Source organism: Oncorhynchus nerka, linkage group LG14, assembly GCF_034236695.1.
Source record: "Oncorhynchus nerka isolate Pitt River linkage group LG14, Oner_Uvic_2.0, whole genome shotgun sequence".
Lineage (NCBI taxonomy): Eukaryota > Metazoa > Chordata > Actinopteri > Salmoniformes > Salmonidae > Oncorhynchus > Oncorhynchus nerka.
Window position 1 is genome coordinate 16,152,029 of NC_088409.1, and position 26,688 is coordinate 16,178,716.

Genomic DNA, 26,688 nt, shown 5'->3' on the forward strand with positions numbered 1-26,688 from the left:
TACTGTAGGACAGGAAAGGGGGATGGATAAGATGCTGTAGGACAGGAAAGGGAAGAGGGGTTTGATAAGATACTGTAGGACAGGAAAGGGGGATGGATAAGATGCTGTAGGACAGGAAAGGGAAGAGGGGTTGGATAAGATACTGTAGGACAGGAAAGGGGGGTTGGATAAGACACTGTAAGACAGGAAAGGGAAAAGGGGTTGGAAAAGATACTGTAGGACAGGAAAGGGAAGAGGGGGTTGATAAGATGCTATAGGACAGGAAAGGGAAGAGGGGTTGGATAAGATGCTGTAGGACATGAAAGGGAAGGGGGGTTGGATAAGATGCTATAGGACAGGAAAGGGAAGAGGGGTTGGATAAGATGCTGTAGGACAGGAAAGGGGGGTTGGATAAGATGCTATAGGACAGGAAAGGGAAGGGGTTGGATAAGATGCTATAGGACAGGAAAGGGAAGGGGTTTTGGATAAGATGCTATAGGACAGGAAAGGGAAGAGGGGTTGGATAAGATGCTATAGGACAGGAAAGGGAAGGGGGGTTGGATAAGATACTGTAGGACAGGAAAGGGAAGAGGGGTTGGATAAGATGCTATAGGACAGGAAAGGGAAGGGGGGTTGGATAAGATACTGTAGGACAGGAAAGGGAAGGGGGGGTTGGATATGTCGCTCTGGATAAGAGCGTCTGCTAAATGACTTAAATGTAAATGTAAATAAGATACTGTAGGACAGGAAAGGGGTTTTGGATAAGATGCTATAGGACAGGAAATGTAAGAGGGGTTGGATAAGATGCTGTAGGACAGGAAAGGGAAGGGGGGTTGGATAAGATGCTATAGGACAGGAAAGGGAAGAGGGGTTGGATAAGATGCTGTAGGACAGGAAAGGGAAGGGGGTTGGATAAGATGCTATAGGACAGGAAAGGGAAGGGGGTTGGATAAGATGCTATAGGACAGGAAAGGGGGTTGGATAAGATGCTATAGGACAGGAAAGGGAAGGGGGGTTGGATAAGATGCTATAGGAAAGGGAAGGGGGGTTGGATAAGATGCTATAGGACAGGAAAGGGAAGGGGTTTTGGATAAGATGCTATAGGACAGGAAAGGGAAGAGGGGTTGGATAAGATGCTATAGGACAGGAAAGGGAAGAGGGGTTGGATAAGATGCTATAGGACAGGAAAGGGAAGGGGGGTTGGATAAGATACTGTAGGACAGGAAAGGGAAGGGTTTTTGGATAAGATGCTATAGGACAGGAAAGGGGGCTTGGATAAGATACTGTAGGACAGGAAAGGGGGATGGATAAGATGCTGTAGGACAGGAAAGGGAAGAGGGGTTGGATAAGATACTGTAGGACAGAAAAGGGGGATGGATAAGATGCTGTAGGACAGGAAAGGGAAGAGGGGTTGGATAAGATACTGTAGGACAGGAAAGGGAAGGGGGGTTGGATAAGACGCTGTAAGACAGGAAAGGGAAAAGGGGTTGGAAAAGATACTGTAGGACAGGAAAGGGAAGAGGGGTTGGATAAGATACTGTAGGACAGGGAAGCCATGATCCCTTATTGATGTCACTTGTTAAATCCACTTCAAAATCAGTGAGACTTGTGTATGTGTGCTATGCAGAGGATGAAACGGCAAGACAAAAAACGTAAGTGCCTTTGAACGGGGTATGGCAGTAGGTGCCAGGCACTCCGGTTTGAGTCAAGAACTGCAACGCTGCTGTTTTTATTTTATTTGACACTCAACAGTTTCCCGTATGTATCAAGAATAGTCCACCACCCAAAGGACATCCAGCCTACTTGACAACTATGGGAAGCATTGGAGTCAACATGGGTGTGTGCAGCTGTGTGTTGAGCAGAGCTTGTGGAGAACGGGTATAGTTCTCAGGATGTTGTAGACTCATTAGGATATCTCATGTCACTGACTGCAGTGCACACACACGCATTCCCTCACAATTTCGCTCTCACTCAGACGTAGACACACACAACACTAAGCAGTGTAATCTAAATCGGTGGTATCAGGCCGAGGACATTTCTTCATTCATTCATTCATAGTTGGTGTGAATCTGAGTAGCAGCCATCCCCATCTCAACCACATCCCCAGCACCAACACTAATACCGCCGGCCCTTAAGCACATTGGATCATATTTGCCCTACAGGGGAACTGAGAAACAGAAACATGCGTGGTAGGTGCTGAGAGTGAATTTAGTGAGTGGGATTTAGCCTGGAGTTTAGTGTTAATCAGGCTCCAAGTGAGATTATCTCTCTTCCTCCCCTCCCTCCCTCTCCTCTTTCTATTCTCTCTCCCCCATCTCTTCTTTCCCCCCCTCTTCGCTCTCTCCCTTCTCTCCTTCTGTTCTCGCACTCTCTTTATCTCGCTCCCCTCTCTCTCTCAGAGAAGATCTGGCAGGTTGTGATCAGCTGTGCTGATTCATGGTTTATGCTAAGTCCCGCCCACCTATTTGCCCCTCCCACCTGGCCAAAAGTCAAAATTAAAGGAAATAAATGCCAAAGATATCTGTAAACACATGCGCTTGCACAGCGGTATACAGGCAGGATCTCACATGCCCACGCACAAACACATTTACAAACAAACATGCATCCTATCACATGCCCACACAGATACTCACCGATTCACGGCTGCAGTCATTCACATAGACATACACACACACAAAAATGGAATATGCTAATTGCTTCAAAAGAACATTCCCAATGCTCTCAGCAACGTTGATATAGAAACCTCTAACACTAACCCGTTGATTTAAAACAGAAAAGCAGTGCAAAGGGCTTTACACTGGTTAGTTCTTAAACTCTCAGCTATAATGGGTACTGTCCCATGTAGGTCTGTTGGTCTTCTAGTGTGTAACTTTATCTCCAGCTCTCTGTTTCAACCTAATCAATACCCCCACAGATGGTTCTGATGTTGTAACGTGAACCGCTTGGGGACCAGGCTGAATGGAGTCATCCCATTGATCGACTGTGGTTGGGCTGAAGGAGCAGACCAAGCCTACACTTAAATTCAATCCAGTTTAAACCGGACTTCAGCCAAAGCCAATTGATTGAAGGTGAAATCTGTATATTAGTGGAGCATTATTTCAGAAGTGTTCATGTCTGTGTGTCTTATGGTACCAGAGAGAATTCATATTTGTAAATGAACAGTTTCCATGACGTGTCTGTCAATAGGGCGACAGGTAGCAGGCGGTTAAAGTGTTGGGTAGTAAGCAAAAGGTTGCTGGTTTGAATACCCGAGCGGACAAGGTGAAAAATCTGTCGATGTGCCCTTGAGCAAGGCACTTAACCCTAATTAGCTCTAGGGGTTCGACCCTGTAAAACAACACATTTCACTGCACCTTTCCAGATTTATGTGACAATACAACATCTTATTTTTTATATGCTGTAATTGTCAATGGATAATATCCATGTGTTTGTCAATAATACATCATTGTAAATGTAAAGTATCGATGACGTCTGTCAATGATCGTGCCTATAACAGTATCTAGACATGCTGTGGATATACAACACGTTCACAGTCCACTCCAGTCACATGTGGAATAAAGACCTAGTGGCAAGAAAAAGGATGTGAACCCTTTGGAAATACCCGGATTTCTGCATAGATTGGTTATAAAATGTGATCATCTACGTCACAACAATAGACAAACACAGTCTGCTTAAACTAATAAAACACAACAAATTACACGTTGTCATGGCTTTATTGAACACACATTCACAGTGCAGGGTGGGAAAAGTATGTGAACCCTCAACCAAACCTTTTCTGTAGTTGCGGATCAGAACTGCACAACGTTGAGGAGGAATTTTGGACCATTCGTCTTTATAAAACGGTTTCAGTTCAGCAATATTCTTGGGATGTCTGGTGTGAACTGCTCCCAAGGTCATGCCACAGCATCTCAAAATCGGGTTGAGGTCAGGACTCTGACTGGGCCACTCCAAAAGGCGTATTTTCTTCTGTTGAAGCCATTCTGTTGTTGATTTACTTCTGTGTTTTGGGTCACTGTCCTGTTGCATCAGCCAAGTTCTGATTCAATTGGCCGACAGCCTAACATTCTCCTGCAAAGTGTCTTGATAAAATTGGGAATTCATTTTTCTGTCGGTGGTAGCAAGCTGTCCAGGCCCTGAGGCAGCAAAGCAGCCCCAGGAAAGCAGCCCCAAACCTGTTTTTTTGGACAGCAGTGGCTTCTTCTGTGGTATCCTCCCATGAACACCATTATTGTTCAGTGTCCTACATATCGTAGACTCGTCAACAGAGATGTTAGCATGTTCCAGAGATTTCTCTAAGTCTTTAGCTAAGACTAGGATTCTTCTTAACATCATTGATCATTCTGTACTGTGCTCTTGTAGTCATCTTTGCAGGACGGCCACTCCTAGGGAGTAGCAACAGTGCTGAACTTTCTCCATTTATAGACCATTTGTCTTACCGTGGACTCATGAACAGCAAGGCTTTTAGAGATATTTTTGTAACCCATTCCAGCTTTATTCAAGTCAACAATTCTTAATCTTAGGTCTTCTGAGATCTCTTTTGTTCGAGGCTTGGTTCACATCAGGCAATGCTTCTTGTGAATAGCAAACTCACATTTTGTGAGTGTTTTTATAGAAGGCAGCTCTAACCAACATCTCCAATCTTGTCTCATTGATCAGACTCCAGGTTAGCGGACTCCTGACTCCAATTATCTTTTGGAGAAGTCATTAGCCTTGGGGTTTCACATACTTTTCCCAACCTACACTGTGAATGTTTCAATTATATATTCAATGTATACAAGAAAAATACAATAATTTGTGTGTTATTCATTTAAGCACACTGTGTTTGTCTATTGTTGTGACTTAGATGAAGATCAGATCAAATTTAATGACCAATTTACACAGAAATCCAGGTAATTCCAAAGGAATTCACATACTTTTTTCTTAACACTGTACAATTGGAAACTCTAGATCTTATCAGAGAAAAAAACATCACTCTTAAAAAACAGAGCAATTGACTTCGTATCTTGTACTGTGTGCAGAGTATTGGCCCTTGGCACTAGGCTTGGGCGTTAGACTGTATACACCGTATACCAGGGTATTTGGAAATAGCCATGGGATGGTTTTTCAATACCTCTTTGAAGTTTTAATATTGGTGGCTACTTTAAGTAGATACCTGCAGTCAACTTGTGCAATGTGTTAGGAGATAAAGCAGCCCGCTTTCTTCATTTCACCTTTCACATTACGAAGCTCACCGTAGTTCCCCAGAACAGTTGAGACAGTCACATTATGAAGCTCACCGTAGTTCCCCAGAACAGTTGAGACAGTCACATTATGAAGCTCACCGTAGTTCCCCAGAACAGTTGAGACAGTCACATTATGAAGCTCACCGTAGTTCCCCAGAACAGTTGAGACAGTCACATTATTGTACATTATGAAGCTCACCGTAGTTCCCCAGAACAGTTGAGACAGTCACATTATTGTACATTATGAAGCTCACCGTAGTTCCCCAGAACAGTTGAGACAGTCACATTATTGTACATTATGAAGCTCACCGTAGTTCCCCAGAACAGTTGAGACAGTCACATTATTGTACATTATGAAGCTCACCGTAGTTCCCCAGAACAGTTGAGACAGTCACATTATGAAGCTCACCGTAGTTCCCCAGAACAGTTGAGACAGTCACATTATGAAGCTCACCGTAGTTCCCCAGAACAGCTGAGACAGTCACATTATTGTACATTATGAAGCTCACCGTAGTTCCCCAGAACAGTTGAGACAGTCACATTATTGTACATTATGATGCTCACCGTAGTTCCCCAGAACAGTTGAGACAGTCACATTATTGTACATTATGAAGCTCACCGTAGTTCCCCAGAACAGTTGAGACAGTCACATTATTGTACATTATGAAGCTCACCGTAGTTCCCCAGAACAGTTGAGACAGTCACATTATGAAGCTCACCGTAGTTCCCCAGAACAGCTGAGACAGTCACATTATTGTACATTATGAAGCTCACCGTAGTTCCCCAGAACAGTTGAGACAGTCACATTATTGTACATTATGAAGCTCACCGTAGTTCCCCAGAACAGCTGAGACAGTCACATTATGAAGCTCACCGTAGTTCCCCAGAACAGTTGAGACAGTCACATTATTGTACATTATGAAGCTCACCGTAGTTCCCCAGAACAGTTGAGACAGTCACATTATTGTACATTATGAAGCTCACCGTAGTTCCCCAGAACAGTTGACAGTCACATTATTGTACATTATGAAGCTCACCGTAGTTCCCCAGAACAGCTGAGCCAGTCACATTATTGTACATTATGAAGCTCACCGTAGTTCCCCAGAACAGTTGAGACAGTCACATTATTGTACATTATGAAGCTCACCGTAGTTCCCCAGAACAGTTGAGACAGTCACATTATTGTACATTATGAAGCTCACCGTAGTTCCCCAGAACAGCTGAGCCAGTCACATTATTGTACATTATGAAGCTCACCGTAGTTCCCCAGAACAGTTGAGACAGTCACATTATTGTACATTATGAAGCTCACCGTAGTTCCCCAGAACAGCTGAGACAGTCACATTATTGTACATTATGAAGCTCACCGTAGTTCCCCAGAACAGTTGAGACAGTCACATTATTGTACATTATGAAGCTCACCGTAGTTCCCCAGAACAGTTGAGCCAGTCACATTATTGTACATTATGAAGCTCACCGTCGTTCCCCAGAACAGTTGAGACAGTCACATTATTGTACATTATGAAGCTCACCGTAGTTCCCCAGAACAGTTGAGCCAGTCACATTATTGTACATTATGAAGCTCACCGTAGTTCCCCAGAACAGTTGAGACAGTCACATTATGAAGCTCACCGTAGTTCCCCAGAACAGTTGAGACAGTCACATTATGAAGCTCACCGTAGTTCCCCAGAACAGTTGAGACAGTCACATTATTGTACATTATGAAGCTCACCGTAGTTCCCCAGAACAGTTGAGACAGTCACATTATGAAGCTCACCGTAGTTCCCCAGAACAGTTGAGACAGTCACATTATTGTACATTATGAAGCTCACCGTAGTTCCCCAGAACAGTTGATCCAGTCACATTATTGTACATTATGAAGCTCACCGTAGTTCCCCAGAACAGTTGAGCCAGTCACATTATTGTACATTATGATGCTCACCGTAGTTCCCCAGAACAGTTGATCCAGTCACATGTTTGTTCGTAAAACAACAGGAGAAAACAGGAGCAGGTGAGTCCAGCTGTGTGTTGACAGGGGTTGTGTTTTATATTGAAAATCAGTGTTTTTGCTTCAATAGAGGGATCAGGGACGTGCAACTATAATTTTCCTTCACAGAAAATACATTGGTGCAACACATTCAGCAGAAAATAGCTTCATTTTCCTCAGATGACAACAGAAGTGCAACACTATCTGGCTGGCAGCCACACAAGTAAATGAGCTTACAATGAAAAAGTCAAATCCCTTGAGTTATTTACTTGCGTTTTTTCCTCCTCTCTGTTCTCAGCCCGTCTCCTCCTGCCCCCTATTCTCTGAGCAGACATGCCGTTGCCCTAGCGACTCCAGACTCCACACAGACACAGCATGTAGCCTACACATGCTGCTCCAGAGCCTGTGCTGTTCTTTCTTCAGAGAAGCATGTGTCAAAAGTTTGTTCATTTGCACAATGTCTCTCGTTCACAATCACTTGGAAATGTACAAACTCACCAAAAATGCCATTCGCTAGTTCCTACCTATATATGTATAACTTTATGAGCTGGATTGCCTGTCTTTGCAATTTGTTTATTTTCATTTCTGCATTTTAGCATATTTAGCTAGCAGCCTCCATAGAAATGAGCTTTTACTAGTGCTAATTTTGTTAGCATTCTGGTAATAGACGCCCAATATGTTTGTTTTGGCGTCCCCTTGTGTACGAAACCAGTAATACCATAAATCCCAGGACGACAGAAGGAAGGTATGACGACATGAAAATCTAGATAGTGCCCAACCCTACTTGGCACAAACAAACCACACAGTAGTAATTTACTAAACTAATGCAACGTCACTCTTTCTCCTTCCTAACTCTTCTTCACCAGTCCACTCTCACTAATACACTAAAACTTTCTCTCTCTCACTAATACACTAAAACGTTCTCTCTCTCACACAAACACACTTGCTCTCTCTCAGATCTCCCTCTCGTTCAGGTGTCTCTCTCAGTGTTCTCTTGCCCCTCCCACATCATGTTTTCATCCCTTCATAACAGATTATCTTGCTATATATATATATATCCCAGCAGTATCAATGGAGGATGGGCTTACTGGATGAGTTGCCCTTCAGTGTGTTACAAGCAGCAGCAGCAGATACACATTACTGTACTCAGGCTAGCCTCCTGGCTACTGCAGAGATGGATTTATACACATTACTGTACTCAGGCTAGCCTCCTGGCTACTGCAGAGATGGATTTATACACATTACTGTACTCAGGCTAGCCTCCTGGCTACTGCAGAGATGGATTTATACACATTACTGTACTCAGGCTAGCCTCCTGGCTACTGCAGAGATGGATTTATACACATTACTGTACTCAGGCTAGCCTCCTGGCTACTGCAGAGATGGATTTATACACATTACTGTACTCAGGATAGCCTCCTGGCTACTGTAGAGTTGGATTTATACTTAACACGCCAAAGAATGAATCATGTCAATCACATTTAAACCAAAAGCTCAAATAACTGACAGCATGAACGATAACAGAGCAGAGGTCTTCTCAGACACAGTTGTGTTCTGGAAGACGATTGCAGGCAGAACACACAGAGAACAACATGGTGAATGGTGGTGTATTGGCTACGGTGTTAAAACAAAAGACACTAAGGTTGTGGGACACTTTCCTAGACACAGAATAAACCAATTAGTCTGTTCTTGTCATTTTAGCAACAAGGCCAGGCTCAATATTTTACAACCACAGGGAAAATTGAGTAAAGTTTCAAAGTCTTTAGTCTGATTTTTCCCCCCACAAAGTTATGTGAAGTGCAATGGTAAGGTGTGATGATTGTCGGATGGCCCGGACTGCTTCTGAACTCTACATAGGACCTTTTCCTGCCCATGTTTTTGTGTTGAAAATCTGCACACACAAAAGCCATTTAACTTCTCATCAAGAGATTGATAGTAGGCTAGTGATGGCCAATGGGATGAATGACTTTTGAGCACAGTTAACATACAGTAGTAGATCACTCCATCTTGCTAAAGAAAAGTCAAAAGAAGAAAAAGAACCAGAAGTGTTTGTAACATTGTAATATTTGAATAAATGCATGTCCTCATTGTCCTGATTTTAATCCAAAAACACTGCACTACAAATAGCCATCTAAAAATGTTAGGGAATTGTATTCAATTATTGTAAGAAAAATTTTGAATTAGGTCGAGTTATTTATTTCACATTCATTGGGCCACAAAACAAATGCCACACGATATGGATAAAAGACCCTGGAGCAGTGAGCGGCCAGGCAAATGAAATACCCTGGCGTGCCCATTCTAATCATCATGACCATTCATTCACTTGTTTTTAACTGAAGATATTGGAATTTGGAGGTAGTCCAAACGCAGATCTCTTTCAACTTTTACAAAACATAGATTTATTTAAGGTGTGATTATTTTAATTTTTTTACACTATCTCCCGTGTGCGCGTCAGCTACACCGCGATGCTTATAGCGCAGGCATTTAAATCATCTTAGTATGAAAATGGCGCCGAATGTAGAAAACAAATAAACACCAACTCTAAATCCTACCAGCCGCCAGAAATACATTCAAAAGTGCGCTTACCTAAAATAGAAATACCATCAATGAAGAACTATAATTAGTTAAATCCAACGCAACCGAATATTCCGTTCATCCAGTGAAGTTACAATAATGAAGTTACAACGTTGCAGAAACCGGACGCATGCTTTGTTATGTTGAAGATGCTTATCCGCGCTAGTAAAGGGGAGGAGTCACCATACTGAAGTATCGGACTTTGTTAACCGTATGCACCAATTGAACACAGCTAAATTCTAGATTCACCTATGGGAAGTGGGGGAGATGTTGAATCATAGGGTCCATTTCGATAACGATGTTTGAATTGAGTGCTTCATAATTATTCACCAAATTCTCAGAAATGATCCTGAGAGTTTGGTCCAACACCTATGACAGGATGAAGCGCCGAAACAATAACCTATTCTATTTCTCGGCTTTTTCTTATCTATATTATTTTATTACTGCATTGTTGGGAAAGAGCTCGTAAGTAAGCGTTTACTGTTTTACACCTGCTGTATCCTGTGCACGTGACAAATAAACTTTGAAACGTGAAACTACAGACGATTGAAATAGACTTAGAGCCTAAGCATAAATAAATGATTTATCATGGTCCTACAAAAAATATGAATGCAAAGTCATGCTAATTCGAGAGCTAGTCTCCATCACTCACTCAATTATTTCCCATTGATGAACAACAATTCATTGTAACACCATATAATGAATAGCCTATAGTGCTCCAGAGTGGTGCAGCAGTCTGAGGCGTCACTACAGACCCTAGTACGATCCCAGGCTGAATCACAACCGGCCGTAATCGGGAGTCCCATAGGGCGGTGCACAATTGGCCCAACGTCGTCCGGGTTAAGGGAGGGTTTGGCCGGGGTGGGTAAGGCCTTCATTGTAAATAAGAATTTGTTCTTAACTGACTTGCCTAGTTAAATAAATAAAAGGCCTATAGCGATAATTCAGCAGCATTATCCTCCCAGCCTCTCACTTCTCAATTAATCACCTAATTTTAATATGCAGTAAATCAATTACACTATCAAATGAATCCACAGCAGCACATGTATCCACCATCCTCCCATTAGGCAGGGCTGGCCAATGAATGAGCCGGCCTAGGTTAGTGCTGTGTCATTAGGCACAGCACGCAGCCCAAGAACAGGAGGGAGGCAGATAGAGAAGCATCGGGAGAACTGGTCTACACTACACAACCCTCCATCCAAGCCCTTTTCAGGCAGCGCCCCAGCACTTTTCTTTCTGCTGTAGGCTACCATGCTGTGTGAGAGTCACCACCTAGAACTCCCTCTGCTATTGGCTACCATGCTGAGTGAGGGAGTCGCCCCCTAAGAACTCCCTCTGCTGTAGGCAACCATGCTGTGTGACGGAGTCGCCCCCTAGAACTCCCACTGCTATTGGCTACCATGCTGTGTGAGGGAGTCGCCCCCTAGAACTCCCTCTGTTATTGGCTACCATGCTGTGTGACGGAGTCGCCCCCTAGAACTCCCACTGCTATTGGCTACCATGCTGTGTGAGGGAGTCGCCCCCTAGAACTCCCTCTGCTATTGGCTACCATGCTGTGTGAGGGAGTCGCCCCCTAGAACTCCCACTGCTATTGGCTACCATGCTGTGTGTGAGGGAGTCGCCCCCTAGAACTCCCTCTGCTATTGGCTACCATGCTGTGTGAGGGAGTCGCCCCCTAGAACTCCCTCTGCTATTGGCTACCATGCTGTGTGAGGGAGTCGCCCCCTAGAACTCCCTCTGCTATTGGCTACCATGCTGTGTGAGGGAGTCGCCCACTAGAACTCCCTCTGCTATTGGCTACCATGCTGTGTGAGGGAGTCGCCCCCTAGAACTCCCTCTGCTATTGGCTACCATGCTGTGTGAGGGAGTCGCCCCTAGAACTCCCTCTGCTATTGGCTACCATGCTGTGTGAGGGAGTCGCCCCTAGAACTCCCTCTGCTATTGGCTACCATGCTGTGTGAGGGAGTCGCCCCCTAGAACTCCCTCTGCTATTGGCTACCATGCTGTGTGAGGGAGTCGCCCCTAGAACTCCCTCTGCTATTGGCTACCATGCTGTGTGAGGGAGTCGCCCCTAGAACTCCCTCTGCTATTGGCTACCATGCTGTGTGAGGGAGTCGCCCCTAGAACTCCCTCTGCTATTGGCTACCATGCTGTGTGAGGGAGTCGCCCCTAGAACTCCCTCTGCTATTGGCTACCATGCTGTGTGAGGGAGTCACCCCTAGAACTCCCTCTGCTATTGGCTACCATGCTGTGTGAGGGAGTCGCCCCTAGAACTCCCTCTGCTATTGGCTACCATGCTGTGTGAGGGAGTCGCCCCTAGAACTCCCTCTGCTATTGGCTACCATGCTGTGTGAGGGAGTCACCCCTAGAACTCCCTCTGCTATTGGCTACCATGCTGTGTGAGGGAGTCGCCCCCTAGAACTCCCTCTGCTATTGGCTACCATGCTGTGTGAGGGAGTCGCCCCCTAGAACTCCCTCTGCTATTGGCTACCATGCTGTGTGAGGGAGTCGCCCCCTAGAACTCCCTCTGCTATTGGCTACCATGCTGTGTGAGACAGAGACACATAGGATCTGCCTCCAACCAATCCTCAGAAGTGTCTCCCCATTTTCAAGTGTGATGGGCCAGCACTGCTCATTTTATGTAGTGCCCCCCTGCTCCACACACACACAGACTCTCTTTATTGGGGATGACATGGTCCCCACCCATCTGTCTGACCCCATTAGTGCCATACGGCTCATGGAGAGGCTGGGGTTGGGGAGGCAGGGGGAGTGGGAGGGGGTAGTCGGGTTCAATATTCTCTAAACAACCCATAGAGGGAAAGAGTACAGAGTACAGGTTTTGGTTTATATATATATATATTATTTAACCTTTATTTAACTAGGCAAGTCAGTTAAGAACAAATTCTTATTTACAATGACGGCCTACCCCGACCAAACCCGGACGACGCTGTGCGCCGCCCTATGGGACTCCCAATCACGGCCAGATGTGATGCAGCCTGGATTCGAGTTAGGGTACAGGATACAGGGTTAGGGTACATGGTTATGGTACATGGTCAGGGTTAGGGTACAGGGTACATGGTTAGGGTACATGGTCAGGGTACATGATTAGGGTACATGGTCAGGGTACATGGTTAGGGTACAGGGTTAGGGTACAGGGTTAGGGTACAGGGTTAGGATACATGGTTAGGATACATGGTTAGGGTACAGGGTTAGGGTACATGGTTAGGATACATGGTTAGGGTACAGGGTTAGGATACATGGTTAGGGTACAGGGTTAGCCACTGTCACCTTTGTCTCTCCAGACCAACTTCATGGGGCGGCAGAGTAGCCTAGTGGTTAGAGCGTTGGACTAGTAACCGAAAGGTTGCAAGTTAGAATCCCCAAGCTGACAAGGTACAAATCTGTCGTTCTGCCCCTGAACAGGCAGTTAACCCACTGTTCCTAGGCCGTCATTGAAAATAAGAATTTGTTCTTAACTGACTTGCCTAGTAAAATAAAGGTAAAAAATAATTTTAAAAAAATGTGGCATGAGATCACAGACGACTGTCAGACTGGGCCATGGCATCTGGAAATACTACAGGTCTGTTCCTGTTTTTACAGTATTGAGATTTACAAAATATGGGGCAAATCAGTTTCTGTATCTATCATTATAACGTTGTTACTGACCTCAAGTGCAGAGCAGGAAACAAGGGGGAATGTTGAAATGGCATTAACAAGTCTCTGGTGTATATACGGATACAGTATACAAGAATATTGTTCTTTTTTACTCTGATGTCGTACTGTAACATAATCCAAAATAATTACTGGACATGGTCACAACATGACAAGGGCAAAAGGAATGTAGACAGACAGATAGGTGTGTTTTACTACACACACCCCTCCCTCCACCCTCCAGTTGCCTAGAAACCCCTCCCTTCCCCTCTCCCTAATGCAGGGAGCAGGTGCTGGGCTGGACCCCAGAGAGATGAGGAGAGGGGAGGGCACCACTCACAGATGCACCCTCCCCAGAGACTCTGACAGACACAGACAGCCAAGACACAAAACCTCTCACTCTAAGAAAGTCATCACCAAACACACACACACACACACACACACACACACACACACACACACACACACACACACACACACACCTTTAGTTGGGCACATGGAGTGTGTTTATATCTCTCGTCTTCATCCCTCTCTTTGGCTCCATCACGGATGACATAACGGCCCCTATACCCCTCCCTCCCTCTCCCCTCCCGACTCCTCTCCCGTTGCCTTCCTTCCTCTGTCCTGTTAGCTACTGCATCATGGTTAGAGACATCTAACACTTTGTTTTGCATCACACAATATATCTATAATACGTAAAACAATATTTGCGGCTGTGAACATCTGGTATTCATAAAATAATGCCAGTCGGCACATATAGTACTGTCTGTAGCATGCTTTAGGAGACTTAGTTTGTGGTTGGAGATCTAAGCTCTAGAAAGCACTAAGGGCATGGATGGATGGATGGTAGGCTAACCGCACATTAATATTCATAGTGCACCATTATGGTATGAAGTATTTATGAAGCAGGAATGTTCCATGTTTCTGCAGTATTCTCCCAGTAGATAGCATACTATAGGAGCAGTAGCTGTGTTGCCCCTCCCTGCTCATGCCCAGTTTGGATGCTTCAGGGAGACGTGCTAGTCTAGTTGCACAACATTAGGGTCATCATGTTCAGTAGGAACCAATGAGAGAAAAACATTTGAAGGGGGGAAAAAGAAAATAAATGGTTATTGAACAAGCTCAGGTAGTATCTGCTCTGTTTCAGTAAGTTTTCTCCCGGTTCACACCCACTGAACGCACCCAAGGTTTTCTTACAGAGCTAAACATTTAATACAGACAAGTGAGATGACTGAAAATAGCCACGCCAATGAGAACATCTGCCCTGTCTGCATCACTGAGATCAGAGGGTTTCTAAAACCTTGGTGATGATGCACGCTCTCAGATTCAACAACAGTCAAAGACACGGGCCTGTGTCAAGGCATTGCTCCATCTATTATGAAGCAGCTTAATCCACTTTATAGGCATTATGAAGCTATGTGCACCACAGCCTTTGTGTTTACATCTATTCATGTTCTTGCTGTATTCAGTGTTCATCCTCCTGTATCTGTGCCAGTAGAATCATCCCTGAGTTTGTGCTTCCACCTGGTGGCTAAAGAGACAACGACAGTTCTTGGCTCAACCACATACAGAAAGCTTCCCCCAAGAGTATTCCTGACAGGGTTGTCTTTGAAAGTGGTGTTGGCCTTCTTCAGCAGAAATGCTCCATTGCAGGTTATGTTCTGGTCAGTTATATGTGATAGTTATTACTACTCTAGAACACACAGTTATTTAGATGAAATCCACATTAGATAAAGACCAAAATTCTGGCACGTTGTGTGCTAACAGCACCAGTTGAGAGTCATAGGGGAAACCCATAGAAGGGAACACTTTTTCCATTACGCCACGATGCCGCAATGCATGTTGGGACGGCAAGTGTTTGAGAGAGATAAAGACGCCAGAAGGTCTCAGCCAGATGTGATGCCACCACTCCCTACTTCAGCCTGGGTGAGCAGCACCAAAGCACAGGCATGCCAGAAAACATACTCACACATAAGATCAGTTGTAGCAAACTGGCTCAAATTAAGACCCTACATATGTAGCTCTATGCTTGGTGGGATTAGAGCGCAAATATTCAAACAAGGGGATATTGTATTTCTGACTCCCATAGACCAAAATACAGGCCCTTCAGTCATGTTCCTGTCTGCCTACAAGTAAAACATTTAGCACATGGTGTAAAATAAACACATGAAACAGCCTACTCCAATGATTCTAAAGAGCAGCTTTTAGCAGCACTGAAAATAGAATTGGATACTCACAAAACATCAGCATGGGAACACAGGAGACATCCCAGACAGGACGAGGTACAGGGATCCAGTCCAGACGAGTGAGAGAAAGGAATAGCATCAGTAAAATAGATCAGGAAGGGTTGAAATATATATTATAGCTCCCTATTCCCTGTGCACTACCAGAGCTATGGGCCCTGGTCAAAAGTAGTAACTATATAGGTAATAAGGTGCAATTAGTGACATATTCGGCATATTCCTTCCCAATGAATTCTATTTCACAAATGTTCACAATTTTATGTATGAAATACATATAATATTACAAAACTGGCCATCTTGCATTGCATAGTTGTATTGGTCAGCTTTTCTCTGTGAAACATCAGTGCCTTTAGAATGTATTCACACCCCTGGACTTTCACATTTTGTTGTGTTACAAAGTGGGTTTCTTCTTTTTAACCTCTATTTAACTAGGCAAGTCAGTTAAGAACAAAATCATATTTTACAATGACGACCTTAAAATGTGTTTAATTGTCTTTTTTTTTGTCGATGATCTAAACAAAATACTCTGTAATGTCAAAGTAGAAGACAAATTCTGACATTTGTAACAAATTAATGAAAAATAAAACACTAATATATCTTGATTTGATAAGTATTCGCCCCCTGAGTCAATACATGTTCAAATCACCTTTGGTAATGATTACAACAATCATTACAACAAACGATTACAGTCTTTCTGGACAAGTCTCTAAGAGCTTTCCACACCTGGATTGTGCAACATTTGCCCATTATTCTTTTCAAAATTCTTCAAGCTTTGCCAAATTGGTTGTTGATCATTGCTAGACAACCATTTCCAGGTCTTGCCATAGGTTTTCAAGCAGATTTAAGTCAAAACTGTAACTCAGCCACTCAGGAACTTTCACTGTCTTCTTAAGCCACTTCAGTGTAAATTTGGCCTTGTGTTTTAGGTTATTGTCCTGCTGAAAGGTGTATTAATCTCTCCTCTAGGAATTTCCTCCATTTAGTTCATTTTTTTATCCTGAAAAACTACACAGTCTTTAACGATTACAAGCATACCCATAACATGATGAAGCCACCACTATGCTTGAAAATATGGAGTAACACTCAGTTATGTGTTGTATTGGATTTGCCCCAAACATAACACTTTGTATTCAGGAGAGAAAAGTGAATTGCTTTGCCACATTTTTTTGCAGTACTACTTTAGTGCCTTGTTGCAAACAGGATGCATGTTTTGGAATATTCTTATTCTGTACATGCTTCTTTCTTTACACTCTGTCAATTAGGTTAGAATGGTGGAGTAACTACAATGTTGTAGATCCATCCTCAGTTTCCTCCTATCATAGCCATTAAACTGTTTTAACGTCACCATTGGCCTCACGGTGAAATCCCTGAGCAGTTTCCTTCCTCTCTGGCAACTGAGTTTGGAAGGATGCCTGTATCTTTGTAGTGACTCTGTGTTTTAAAAACAACATCCAAAGTGAAATTAATAAATTGACCATGTTCAAACAGACATTCATGTCAGTTTTATGTTTTACCCATCCACCAATAGGTGCCCTTCTTTGCAAAGCATTGGAAAACCTCCCGGGTCTTTGTCGTTGAATTTGTGTTTGAAATTCACTGCTCGACTGAGGGACCTTACAGATAATTGTATGTGTGGGGTACAGAGATGAGTCATTCGAAATCATGTTAAACACTATTAGTGTAAGCTAAAATCCACGCTAAGCACATTTTTACTCCTGAACACATTTAGGCTTACCATAACAAAGGGGTTGAATAGTTATTGACTCAAGACATTTAGGCTTACCGTAACAAAGGGGTTGAATAGTTATTGACTCAAGACATTTAGGCTTACCATAACAAAGGGGTTGAATAGTTATTGACTCAAGACATTTAGGCTTACCATAACAAAGGGGTTGAATAGTTATTGACTCAAGACATTTAGGCTTACCGTAACAAAGGGGTTGAATAGTTATTGACTCAAGACATTTAGGCTTACCGTAACAAAGGGGTTGAATAGTTATTGACTCAAGACATTTAGGCTTACCGTAACAAAGGGGTTGAATAGTTATTGACTCAAGACATTTCAGCTTTAAATGTTTAATTAAATTGTAAAACTGTCAAGAAATAACGTCTATGGCTCCTCTGCTCAGTGGGAACTGGACTCTGGGTAGGGTAAAAAAAATACACACACACCAAAGAGGCCTATATTATATATATATATTTTTAAATCAAATAGCCTAATACAAATCAGCAAAATATGAAATAACAGGTATTATTGTATTAAACGGAGGTATTCCAAATATAAGCAAGTGGACTGTCTTGACAAGGCCAAGCGCAAAGGCTTTCTGTGGTAGGCTCAGAAACACCTGTTCAACATCAATGTAGAAATAGGCTAGTAAAGCAAAATTCGGATCTCAAAGGGAGGAAAGTCTGATAAATGTAATAGTTATTATTGAAATAACACAACGTCTAGGGCTATATTTGGATCAATTGCAACGCTGTTTGTGAAGAAAAGCGAAATATTTGGACTAAATGGCTGAGTAGTCATACACCATTCCAATTGTAGTCCACCAATGACACGTTTGGACACCGATAATTACACCAATTGTTAACATTGTTGTTGTCTCTGTACGGCTCTATGGGCCAGATGTCAAACAAGATCAAGAACGAATAAAAATCACAGAACAGCAGTCCACCATTCTTTGGATGGGAATAGCATTCGATCATTTATACGTTTAATGTCCATATATTTTTCATTTCCTTACTTACATTTAGAAAATAAACTGCAATATCCCTCTGGTGTTTGACATAGTCTCACCCCCATTCCAACAAACACGGCGCAATTTGAACTTCAAGCGAACTGAATTGACTGCTGCGCAAAAAAAAGAAACCGATTTTTGCCTTCCATATTAGATTATATTAGACTTTCGATGTTTCCCTAACATGGCACTCTCGTTTTTATTTACCTGAGAGGTGAGACGTTTCTTCCTGTTTTCTTCCTGGTATTATTCCGCCTTCAGAAGTTACAGCATATTGATCCGAGTATTCCAGTGACGCGTCTTGCAATGACGAAGCACGTCTCTGCTGGTCGCAGGCAGCTGAGGGTGGGTGGGGATACCCCTGTGGACTAGGTCAGGTACTCACTCCAATAGAAACCAAACCTTGAGCGATACTAGATGGTATGCGCTCTACTTGCGGGGTAAATCAAATAGATGGTAACCTAATGTTGCTGGATGGGAGCATTGGAGCAGGTAGCTTTTCTTGTCAATGCTGGGATACTATTTACCTGACCACGGTGCCATCAGGTTTATGCAGTGGAGTGCATAACAGGTTTGGAATGTGTGGTCAAAGAACGCTTTGTTCAACTGGGCCTTGTGCCAGCGTGATTTCTCTCTCTCTCTGTTGTGGGATCTTCAGTTTTAATCCCGCTGTGTATACGGGGTATAACACACTTGCACGAATCTACATGTCAAGGAGACAATACTTTTTGACTTCAAACTATCCTGGATTCCGCTACCCTCGTATATTTTAATAACCTTCGTAATAAGGCTAGTGTATTCATCTAAAATAAAATGTTCAACTTTTTTCATTCACAATTAATAATGATGAAAAATGTATGACCGTCAGATGCACTCCTCAAAGATGTATGCATTTGAAAGCCCTCAAAGATGTATGCATTTGAAAGCCCTCAAAGATGTATGCATTTGAAAGCCCTCAAATAGGTATGCATTTGAAAGCCCTCAAAGAGGTATGCATTTGAAAGCCCTCAAAGATGTATGCATTTGAAAGCCCTCAAAGATGTATGCATTTGAAAGACCTCAAAGAGGTATGCATTTGAAAGCCCTCAAAGAGGTATGCATTTGAAAGCCCTCAAAGATGTATGCATTTGAAAGCCCTCAAAGAGGTATGCATTTGAAAGCCCTCAAAGATGTATGCATTTGAAAGCCCTCAAAGATGAATGCATTTGAAAGCCCTCAAAGAGGTATGCATTTGAAAGCCCTCAAAGAGGTATGCATTTGAAAGCCCTCAAAGAGGTATGCATTTGAAAGCCCTCAAAGATGTATGCATTTGAAAGCCCTCAAAGATGTATGCATTTGAAAGCCCTCAAAGATGTATGCATTTGAAAGCCCTCAAATATGTATGCATTTGAAAGCCCTCAAAGAGGTATGCATTTGAAAGCCCTCAAAGAGGTATGCATTTGAAAGCCCTCAAAGAAGTATGCATTTGAAAGCCCTCAAAGAGGTATGCATTTGAAAGCCCTCAAAGAGGTATGCATTTGAAAGCCCTCAAAGATGTATGCATTTGAAAGCCCCCAAAGAGGTATGCATTTGAAAGCCCTCAAAGAGGTATGCATTTGAAAGCCCTCAAAGATGAATGCATTTGAAAGCCCTCAAAGATGAATGCATTTGAAAGCCCTGTCTCTGGGTAAAGCAGTGAGCACTAAGCACAGTTCAAGCAGCTTTAGGGACATTTCATTTAAACAGCTGTGCTGTCTGAGCATCTGTCCCAATATTACTACTAAGTCCCAGTGGCCATTCCTGGCACATTCTCTTGGTACAAAAATAACACAATGACATAACCTATCTGCCTGGTTCAGCACCATAGTATATGGTATTTAATCTGACCTGAGTGACCACATTAATGCTCTATTTTCCCCACCTGACCACATTAATGCTCTCTTTTACCCACCTGAGCACATTAATGCTCTCTTTTCCCCACCTGACCACATTAATGCTCTCTTTTCCCCACCTGACCACATTAATGCTCTCTTTTCCCCACCTGACCACAGAAATGCTCTCTTTTCCCCACCTGACCACAGAAATGCTCTCTTTTCCCCACCTAACCACAGAAATGCTCTCTTTTCCCCACCTGACCACATTAATGCTCTCCTTTCCCCACCTGACCACATAAATGCTCTCTTTTCCCCACCTGACCACATTAATGCTCTCTTTTCCCCACCTGACCATATTAATGCTCTCTTTTCCCCACGTGACCACATTAATGCTCTCTTTTCCCCACCTGACCACATTAATGCTCTCTTTTCCCCACCTGACCACATTAATGCTCTCCTTTCCCCACCTGACCACATAAATGCTCTCTTTTCCCCACCTGACCACATTAATGCTCTCTTTTCCCCACCTGACCATATTAATGCTCTCTTTTCCCCACGTGACCACATTAATGCTCTCTTTTCCCCACCTGACCACATTAATGCTCTCTTTTCCCCACCTGACCACATTAATGCTCTCTTTTCCCCACCTGCCCACATTAATGCTCTCTTTTCCCCACCTGACCACAGAAAGGCTCTCTTTTCCCCACCTGACCACAGAAAGGCTCTCTTTTCCCCACCTGACCATATTAATGCTCTCTTTTCCCCACCTGACCACATTAATGCTATATTTTCCCCACCTGACCACATTAATGCTCTCTTTTCCCCACCTGACCACATAAATGCTCTCTTTTCCCCACCTGACCACATAAATGCTCTCTTTTCCCCACCTGACCATATTAATGCTCTCTTTTCCCCACCTGACCACATTAATGCTCTATTCAAACCTTCTCCAACCTATCTCCTGATTCTGCCTCCTCAACCCTCCTCTCCTCCCTTTCTGCATCCCTTGATTCTCTATGTCCCCTATCCTCCAGGCCGGCTCGGTCCTCCCCTCCTGCTCCGTGGCTCGACGACTCATTGCGAGCTCACAGAACAGGGCTCCGGGCAGCCGAGCGGAAATGGAGGAAAACTCGCCTCCCTGCGGACCTGGCATCCTTTCACTCCCTCCTCTCTACATTTTCCTCTTCTGTCTCTGCTGCTAAAGCCACTTTCTATCACTCTAAAGTCCAAGCATCTGCCTCTAACCCTAGGAAGCTCTTTGCCACCTTCTCCTCCCTCCTGAATCCTCCTCCCCCTCCCCCCCTCCTCCCTCTCTGCAGATGACTTCGTCAACCATTTTGAAAAGAAGGTCGACAACATCCGATCCTCGTTTGCTAAGTCAAACGACACCGCTGGTTCTGCTCACACTGCCCTACCCTGTGCTCTGACCTTTTTCTCCCCTCTCTCTCCAGATGAAATCTCGCGTCTTGTGACGGCCGGCCGGCCGCCCAACAACCTGCCCGCTTGACCCTATTCCCTCCTCTCTTCTCCAGACCATTTCCGGAGACCTTCTCCCTTACCTCACCTCGCTCATCAACTAATCCCTGACCGCTGGCTACGTCCCTTCTGTCTTCAAGAGAGCGAGAGTTGCACCCCTTCTGAAAAAACCTACACTCGATCCCTCCGATGTCAACAACTACAGACCAGTATCCCTTCTTTCTTTTCTCTCCAAAACTCTTGAACGTGCCGTCCTTGGCCAGCTCTCCCGCTATCTCTCTCAGAATGACCTTCTTGATCCAAATCAGTCAGGTTTCAAGACTAGTCATTCAACTGAGACTGCTCTTCTCTGTATCACGGAGGCCCTCCGCACTGCTAAAGCTAACTCTCTCTCCTCTGCTCTCATCCTTCTAGACCTATCGGCTGCCTTCGATACTGTGAACCATCAGATCCTCCTCTCCACCCTCTCCGAGTTGGGCATCTCCGGCGCGGCCCACGCTTGGATTGCGTCCTACCTGACAGGTCGCTCCTACCAGGTGGCGTGGCGAGAATCTGTCTCCTCACCACGCGCTCTCACCACTGGCATCCCCCAGGGCTCTGTTCTAGGCCCTCTCCTATTCTCGCTATACACCAAGTCACTTGGCTCTGTCATAACCTCACATGGTCTCTCCTATCATTGCTATGCAGACGACACACAATTAATCTTCTCCTTTCCCCCTTCTGATGACCAGGTGGCGAATCGCATCTCTGCATGTCTGGCAGACATATCAGTGTGGATGACGGATCACCACCTCAAGCTGAACCTCGGCAAGACGGAGCTGCTCTTCCTCCCGGGGAAGGACTGCCCGTTCCATGATCTCGCCATCACGGTTGACAACTCCATTGTGTCCTCCTCCCAGAGCGCTAAGAACCTTGGCGTGATCCTGGACAACACCCTGTCGTTCTCAACTAACATCAAGGCGGTGGCCCGTTCTTGTAGGTTCATGCTCTACAACATCCGCAGAGTACGACCCTGCCTCACACAGGAAGCAGCGCAGGTCCTAATCCAGGCACTTGTCATCTCCCGTCTGGATTACTGCAACTCGCTGTTGGCTGGGCTCCCTGCCTGTGCCATTAAACCCCTACAACTCATCCAGAACGCCGCAGCCCGTCTGGTGTTCAACCTTCCCAAGTTCTCTCACGTCACCCCGCTCCTCCGCTCTCTCCACTGGCTTCCAGTTGAAGTTCGCATCCGCTACAAGACCATGGTGCTTGCCTACGGAGCTGTGAGGGGAACGGCACCTCAATACCTCCAGGCTCTGATCAGGCCCTACACCCAAACAAGGGCACTGCGTTCATCCACCTCTGGCCTGCTCGCCTCCCTACCACTGAGGAAGTACAGTTCCCGCGCAGCCCAGTCAAAACTGTTCGCTGCTCTGGCCCCCCAATGGTGGAACAAACTCCCTCACGACGCCAGGACAGCGGAGTCAATCACCACCTTCCGGAGACACCTGAAACCCCACCTCTTTCAGGAATACCTAGGATAGGATAAAGTAATCCTTCTCACCCCCTCCCCCCTTAAAAGATTTAGATGCACTATTGTAAAGTGGCTGTTCCACTGGATGTCTTAAGGTGAACGCACCAATTTGTAAGTCGCTCTGGATAAGAGCGTCTGCTAAATGACTTAAATGTAAATGTAAATGTATTTTCCCCACCTGACCACAGACATTCTCTCTTTTCCCCACCTGACCACAGACATTCTCTCTTTTCCCCACCTGACCACATTAATGCTCTATTTTCCCCACCTGACCACAGACATTCTCTCTTTTCCCCACCTGACCACATAAATGCTCTCTTTTCCCCACCTGACCATATTAATGCTCTCTTTTCCCCACCTGACCATATTAATGCTATCTTTTCCCCACCTGACCACATTAATGCTCTATTTTCCCCACCTGACCACATTAATGCTCTCTTTTCCCCACCTGACCTTAATGCATTCTTTCCCCCTCATCTGCTTTTGTCCTAAACCTTCTTGTTTTCTCTATGAATTATCTGAGTAAGATTAAGGCCTCATTCTTATTTTCCACAACTCTTTGAGAATGCTATCGTTTAGAAATATACAAATAATAATATGCATAAATATATATGCGCATATATTGATAACTGTTGATAACTGTTATAGTTTCATAAAATAAGATATACATTTTCTAATATGAGTTTTCAGAGGTTTCCGGTATAGGTTACATTAGTTGTTTTTTTTACTAACAGGAAAGATGTCATACAGTGAGTGACCTTTTCAAAAGCCCTCATTAGAGAAGATACACCTCTCTCACTTGTTTTTCAGTACAGTGAGAAAATGTGTGTGTGTCATGACGGTTGCTCTTATCTCTGTGTGTGTTTGTGTGTGTGATTGTGTGTGTGTTTTTGTGTGTGTGAGCTCCAAAAGGGCTGGTCAGTTTAGAAGCTAATCTACCCAACACAAGGGCGATTCTCCCCTGCTCAACACGATAATGGTGAATGGGGCGGTCCCTCCCATTGACTCGAGTGAGTAATATTGTAATGTTGAGAATGTTGAGCCCTACAGTGGAGGTGTCATAATACCCACAAAAACCTAGCGGTCAAACAGGGAAAGGGAAAGGGGGATACCTAGTCAGTTGTTCAACTGAATGCATTCAACTGAAAAGTGTCTTCTGCATTTAACCCAACCCCTCTGAATCAGAGAGGTGGGGGGGCTGCCATAATCCACATCCACGTTTCGGGCGCCCAGGAAATGGTTCCAATAATTTTTCAAACATTAATTTTTACTATAGGGGATTTTAGAAACACTAAAAATAAGGCCTGTGTTACGTGTAGGCTTTTAAACATCTTATTTAACCGTTATTTAACTAGGCAAGTCAGGCTTACCCTGTTGTAATGTTTTGATAACCATGTAAATCTTTTTCAGACAAGGTGACTTTTGTCAATATATTCGGCTTTATTTACACTCAGATTCCAAAGTGCTAATTAGCATCAAATTAGTCTTCATGCAAGACTACAAATCCCTGCAAGCTCCTGCACGTCATCTGCAGCTGACATCTTTGCTAACAGGTATTGTGTCAATTTCAAACTTGCAAAAGACAGTTCACAGAGTTGTCAATTTAAAGAGATTTAGCCAATTTATGTATAACATTATACATGTCCAGTATGTAGCCTACATATAGGTTAATAACATTATACATGTCCAGTATGTAGCCTACATATAGGTTAATAACATTATACATGTCCAGTATGTAGCCTACATATAGGTTAATAACATTATACATGTCCAGTATGTAGCCTACATATAGGTTAATAACATTATACATGTCCAGTATGTAGCCTACATATAGGTTAATAACATTATACATGTCCAGTATGTAGCCTACATATAGGTTAATAACATTATACATGTCCAGTATGTAGCCTACATATAGGTTAATAACATTATACATGTCCAGTATGTAGCCTACATATAGGTTAATAACATTATACATGTCCAGTATGTAGCCTACATATAGGTTAATAACATTATACATGTCCAGTATGTAGCCTACATATAGGTTAATAACATTATACATGTCCAGTATGTAGCCTACATATAGGTTAATAACATTATACATGTCCAGTATGTAGCCTACATATAGGTTAATAACATTATACATGTCCAGTATGTAGCCTACATATAGGTTAATAACATTATACATGTCCAGTATGTAGCCTACATATAGGTTAATAACATTATACATGTCCAGTATGTAGCCTACATATAGGTTAATAACATTATACATGTCCAGTATGTAGCCTACATATAGGTTAATAACATTATACATGTCCAGTATGTAGCCTACATATAGGTTAATAACATTATACATGTCCAGTATGTAGCCTACATATAGGTTAATAACATTATACATGTCCAGTATGTAGCCTACATATAGGTTAATAACATTATACATGTCCAGTATGTAGCCTACATATAGGTTAATAACATTATACATGTCCAGTATGTAGCCTACATATAGGTTAATAACATTATACATGTCCAGTATGTAGCCTACATATAGGTTAATAACATTATACATGTCCAGTATGTAGCCTACATATAGGTTAATAACATTATACATGTCCAGTATGTAGCCTACATATAGGTTAATAACATTATACATGTCCAGTAAGCAATATGACGCTGTAAATACGTCTTTTCCTGACGTTGAAGTTAGGTTCATTTTAGGTTTTAAATGAAAGCTGAAAAGACATATTTTCCTGACGTTGAAGTTAGGTTCATTTTAGGTTTTAAATGAAAGCTGAAAAGACATATTTTCCTGACGTTGAAGTTAGGTTCATTTTAGGTTTTAAATGAAAGCTGAAAAGACATATTTTCCGGATGTTGAAATCAGGTCCATTTTCAGTTCTGAATGACAGGTGAAAAGACATCAACGACCAAATTGAAACTGTACATACATTCTCAATGAAGTAAACATAATATCACAATAATACATTTTAAATGCATTTAATATAGGAAAGAGGAGCCGAGCGAAGATTGCAACATAGAATATATATTATTGCTCCCATCTGTAAACATGCACTTATGTTAGCTTTCCAAAAGCTTACAAACTGGCAGCAATGATGTTCAAAGTAGTCCAACCTACAGAATAAACCATCAGACCACATCAACTACAATAACATTCTCAGTAATATTCTCAGTCATATTTTTTGTCTTGCTATGACTGTGATATGTTGTTTATCTACCTTAGTTGAATGCACTGACTGTATGTCGCTCTGAATAAGAGCATCTGCTGAATGACCAAAATGTAAATGTAAAAAACAAATACTTGCAAACTGGAGATTATACTAATGAGCTTCGGCCCCCAAACAAGTACAAATGTGGTTGCTCCGGACCGGACCAAATCTGGACGAATCATAGACGTCTAGGCTATGCTTCACAAACTTGAACAGCACAGTACG

The 26,688-nt window shown here is 43.3% G+C and overlaps 1 protein-coding gene across 18 annotated transcripts in view; it reads right to left on the bottom strand.

Annotated features, from left to right (window-relative positions):
* The window catches only part of LOC115117734 (titin-like), a 65,002-nt gene extending 46,258 nt beyond the window's left edge, over nt 1-18,744 (bottom strand). For 8 of the 18 annotated variants that reach the window (XM_065027521.1, XM_065027516.1, XM_065027520.1 and 5 more), the window contains exon 1: nt 15,651-16,182. In XM_065027521.1, coding sequence (XP_064883593.1) covers nt 15,651-15,738 — 88 coding nt within the window. In that variant the 5' untranslated portion in view covers nt 15,739-16,182. Of the gene's footprint in view, nt 1-9,774; nt 9,935-15,650; nt 16,184-17,439; nt 17,495-18,601 lie in introns of those variants that run through there. The other 10 variants (XM_065027529.1, XM_065027526.1, XM_065027527.1 and 7 more) reach the window with 8 other exon arrangements.
* Nucleotides 18,745-26,688: the final 7,944 nt, after the last annotated feature.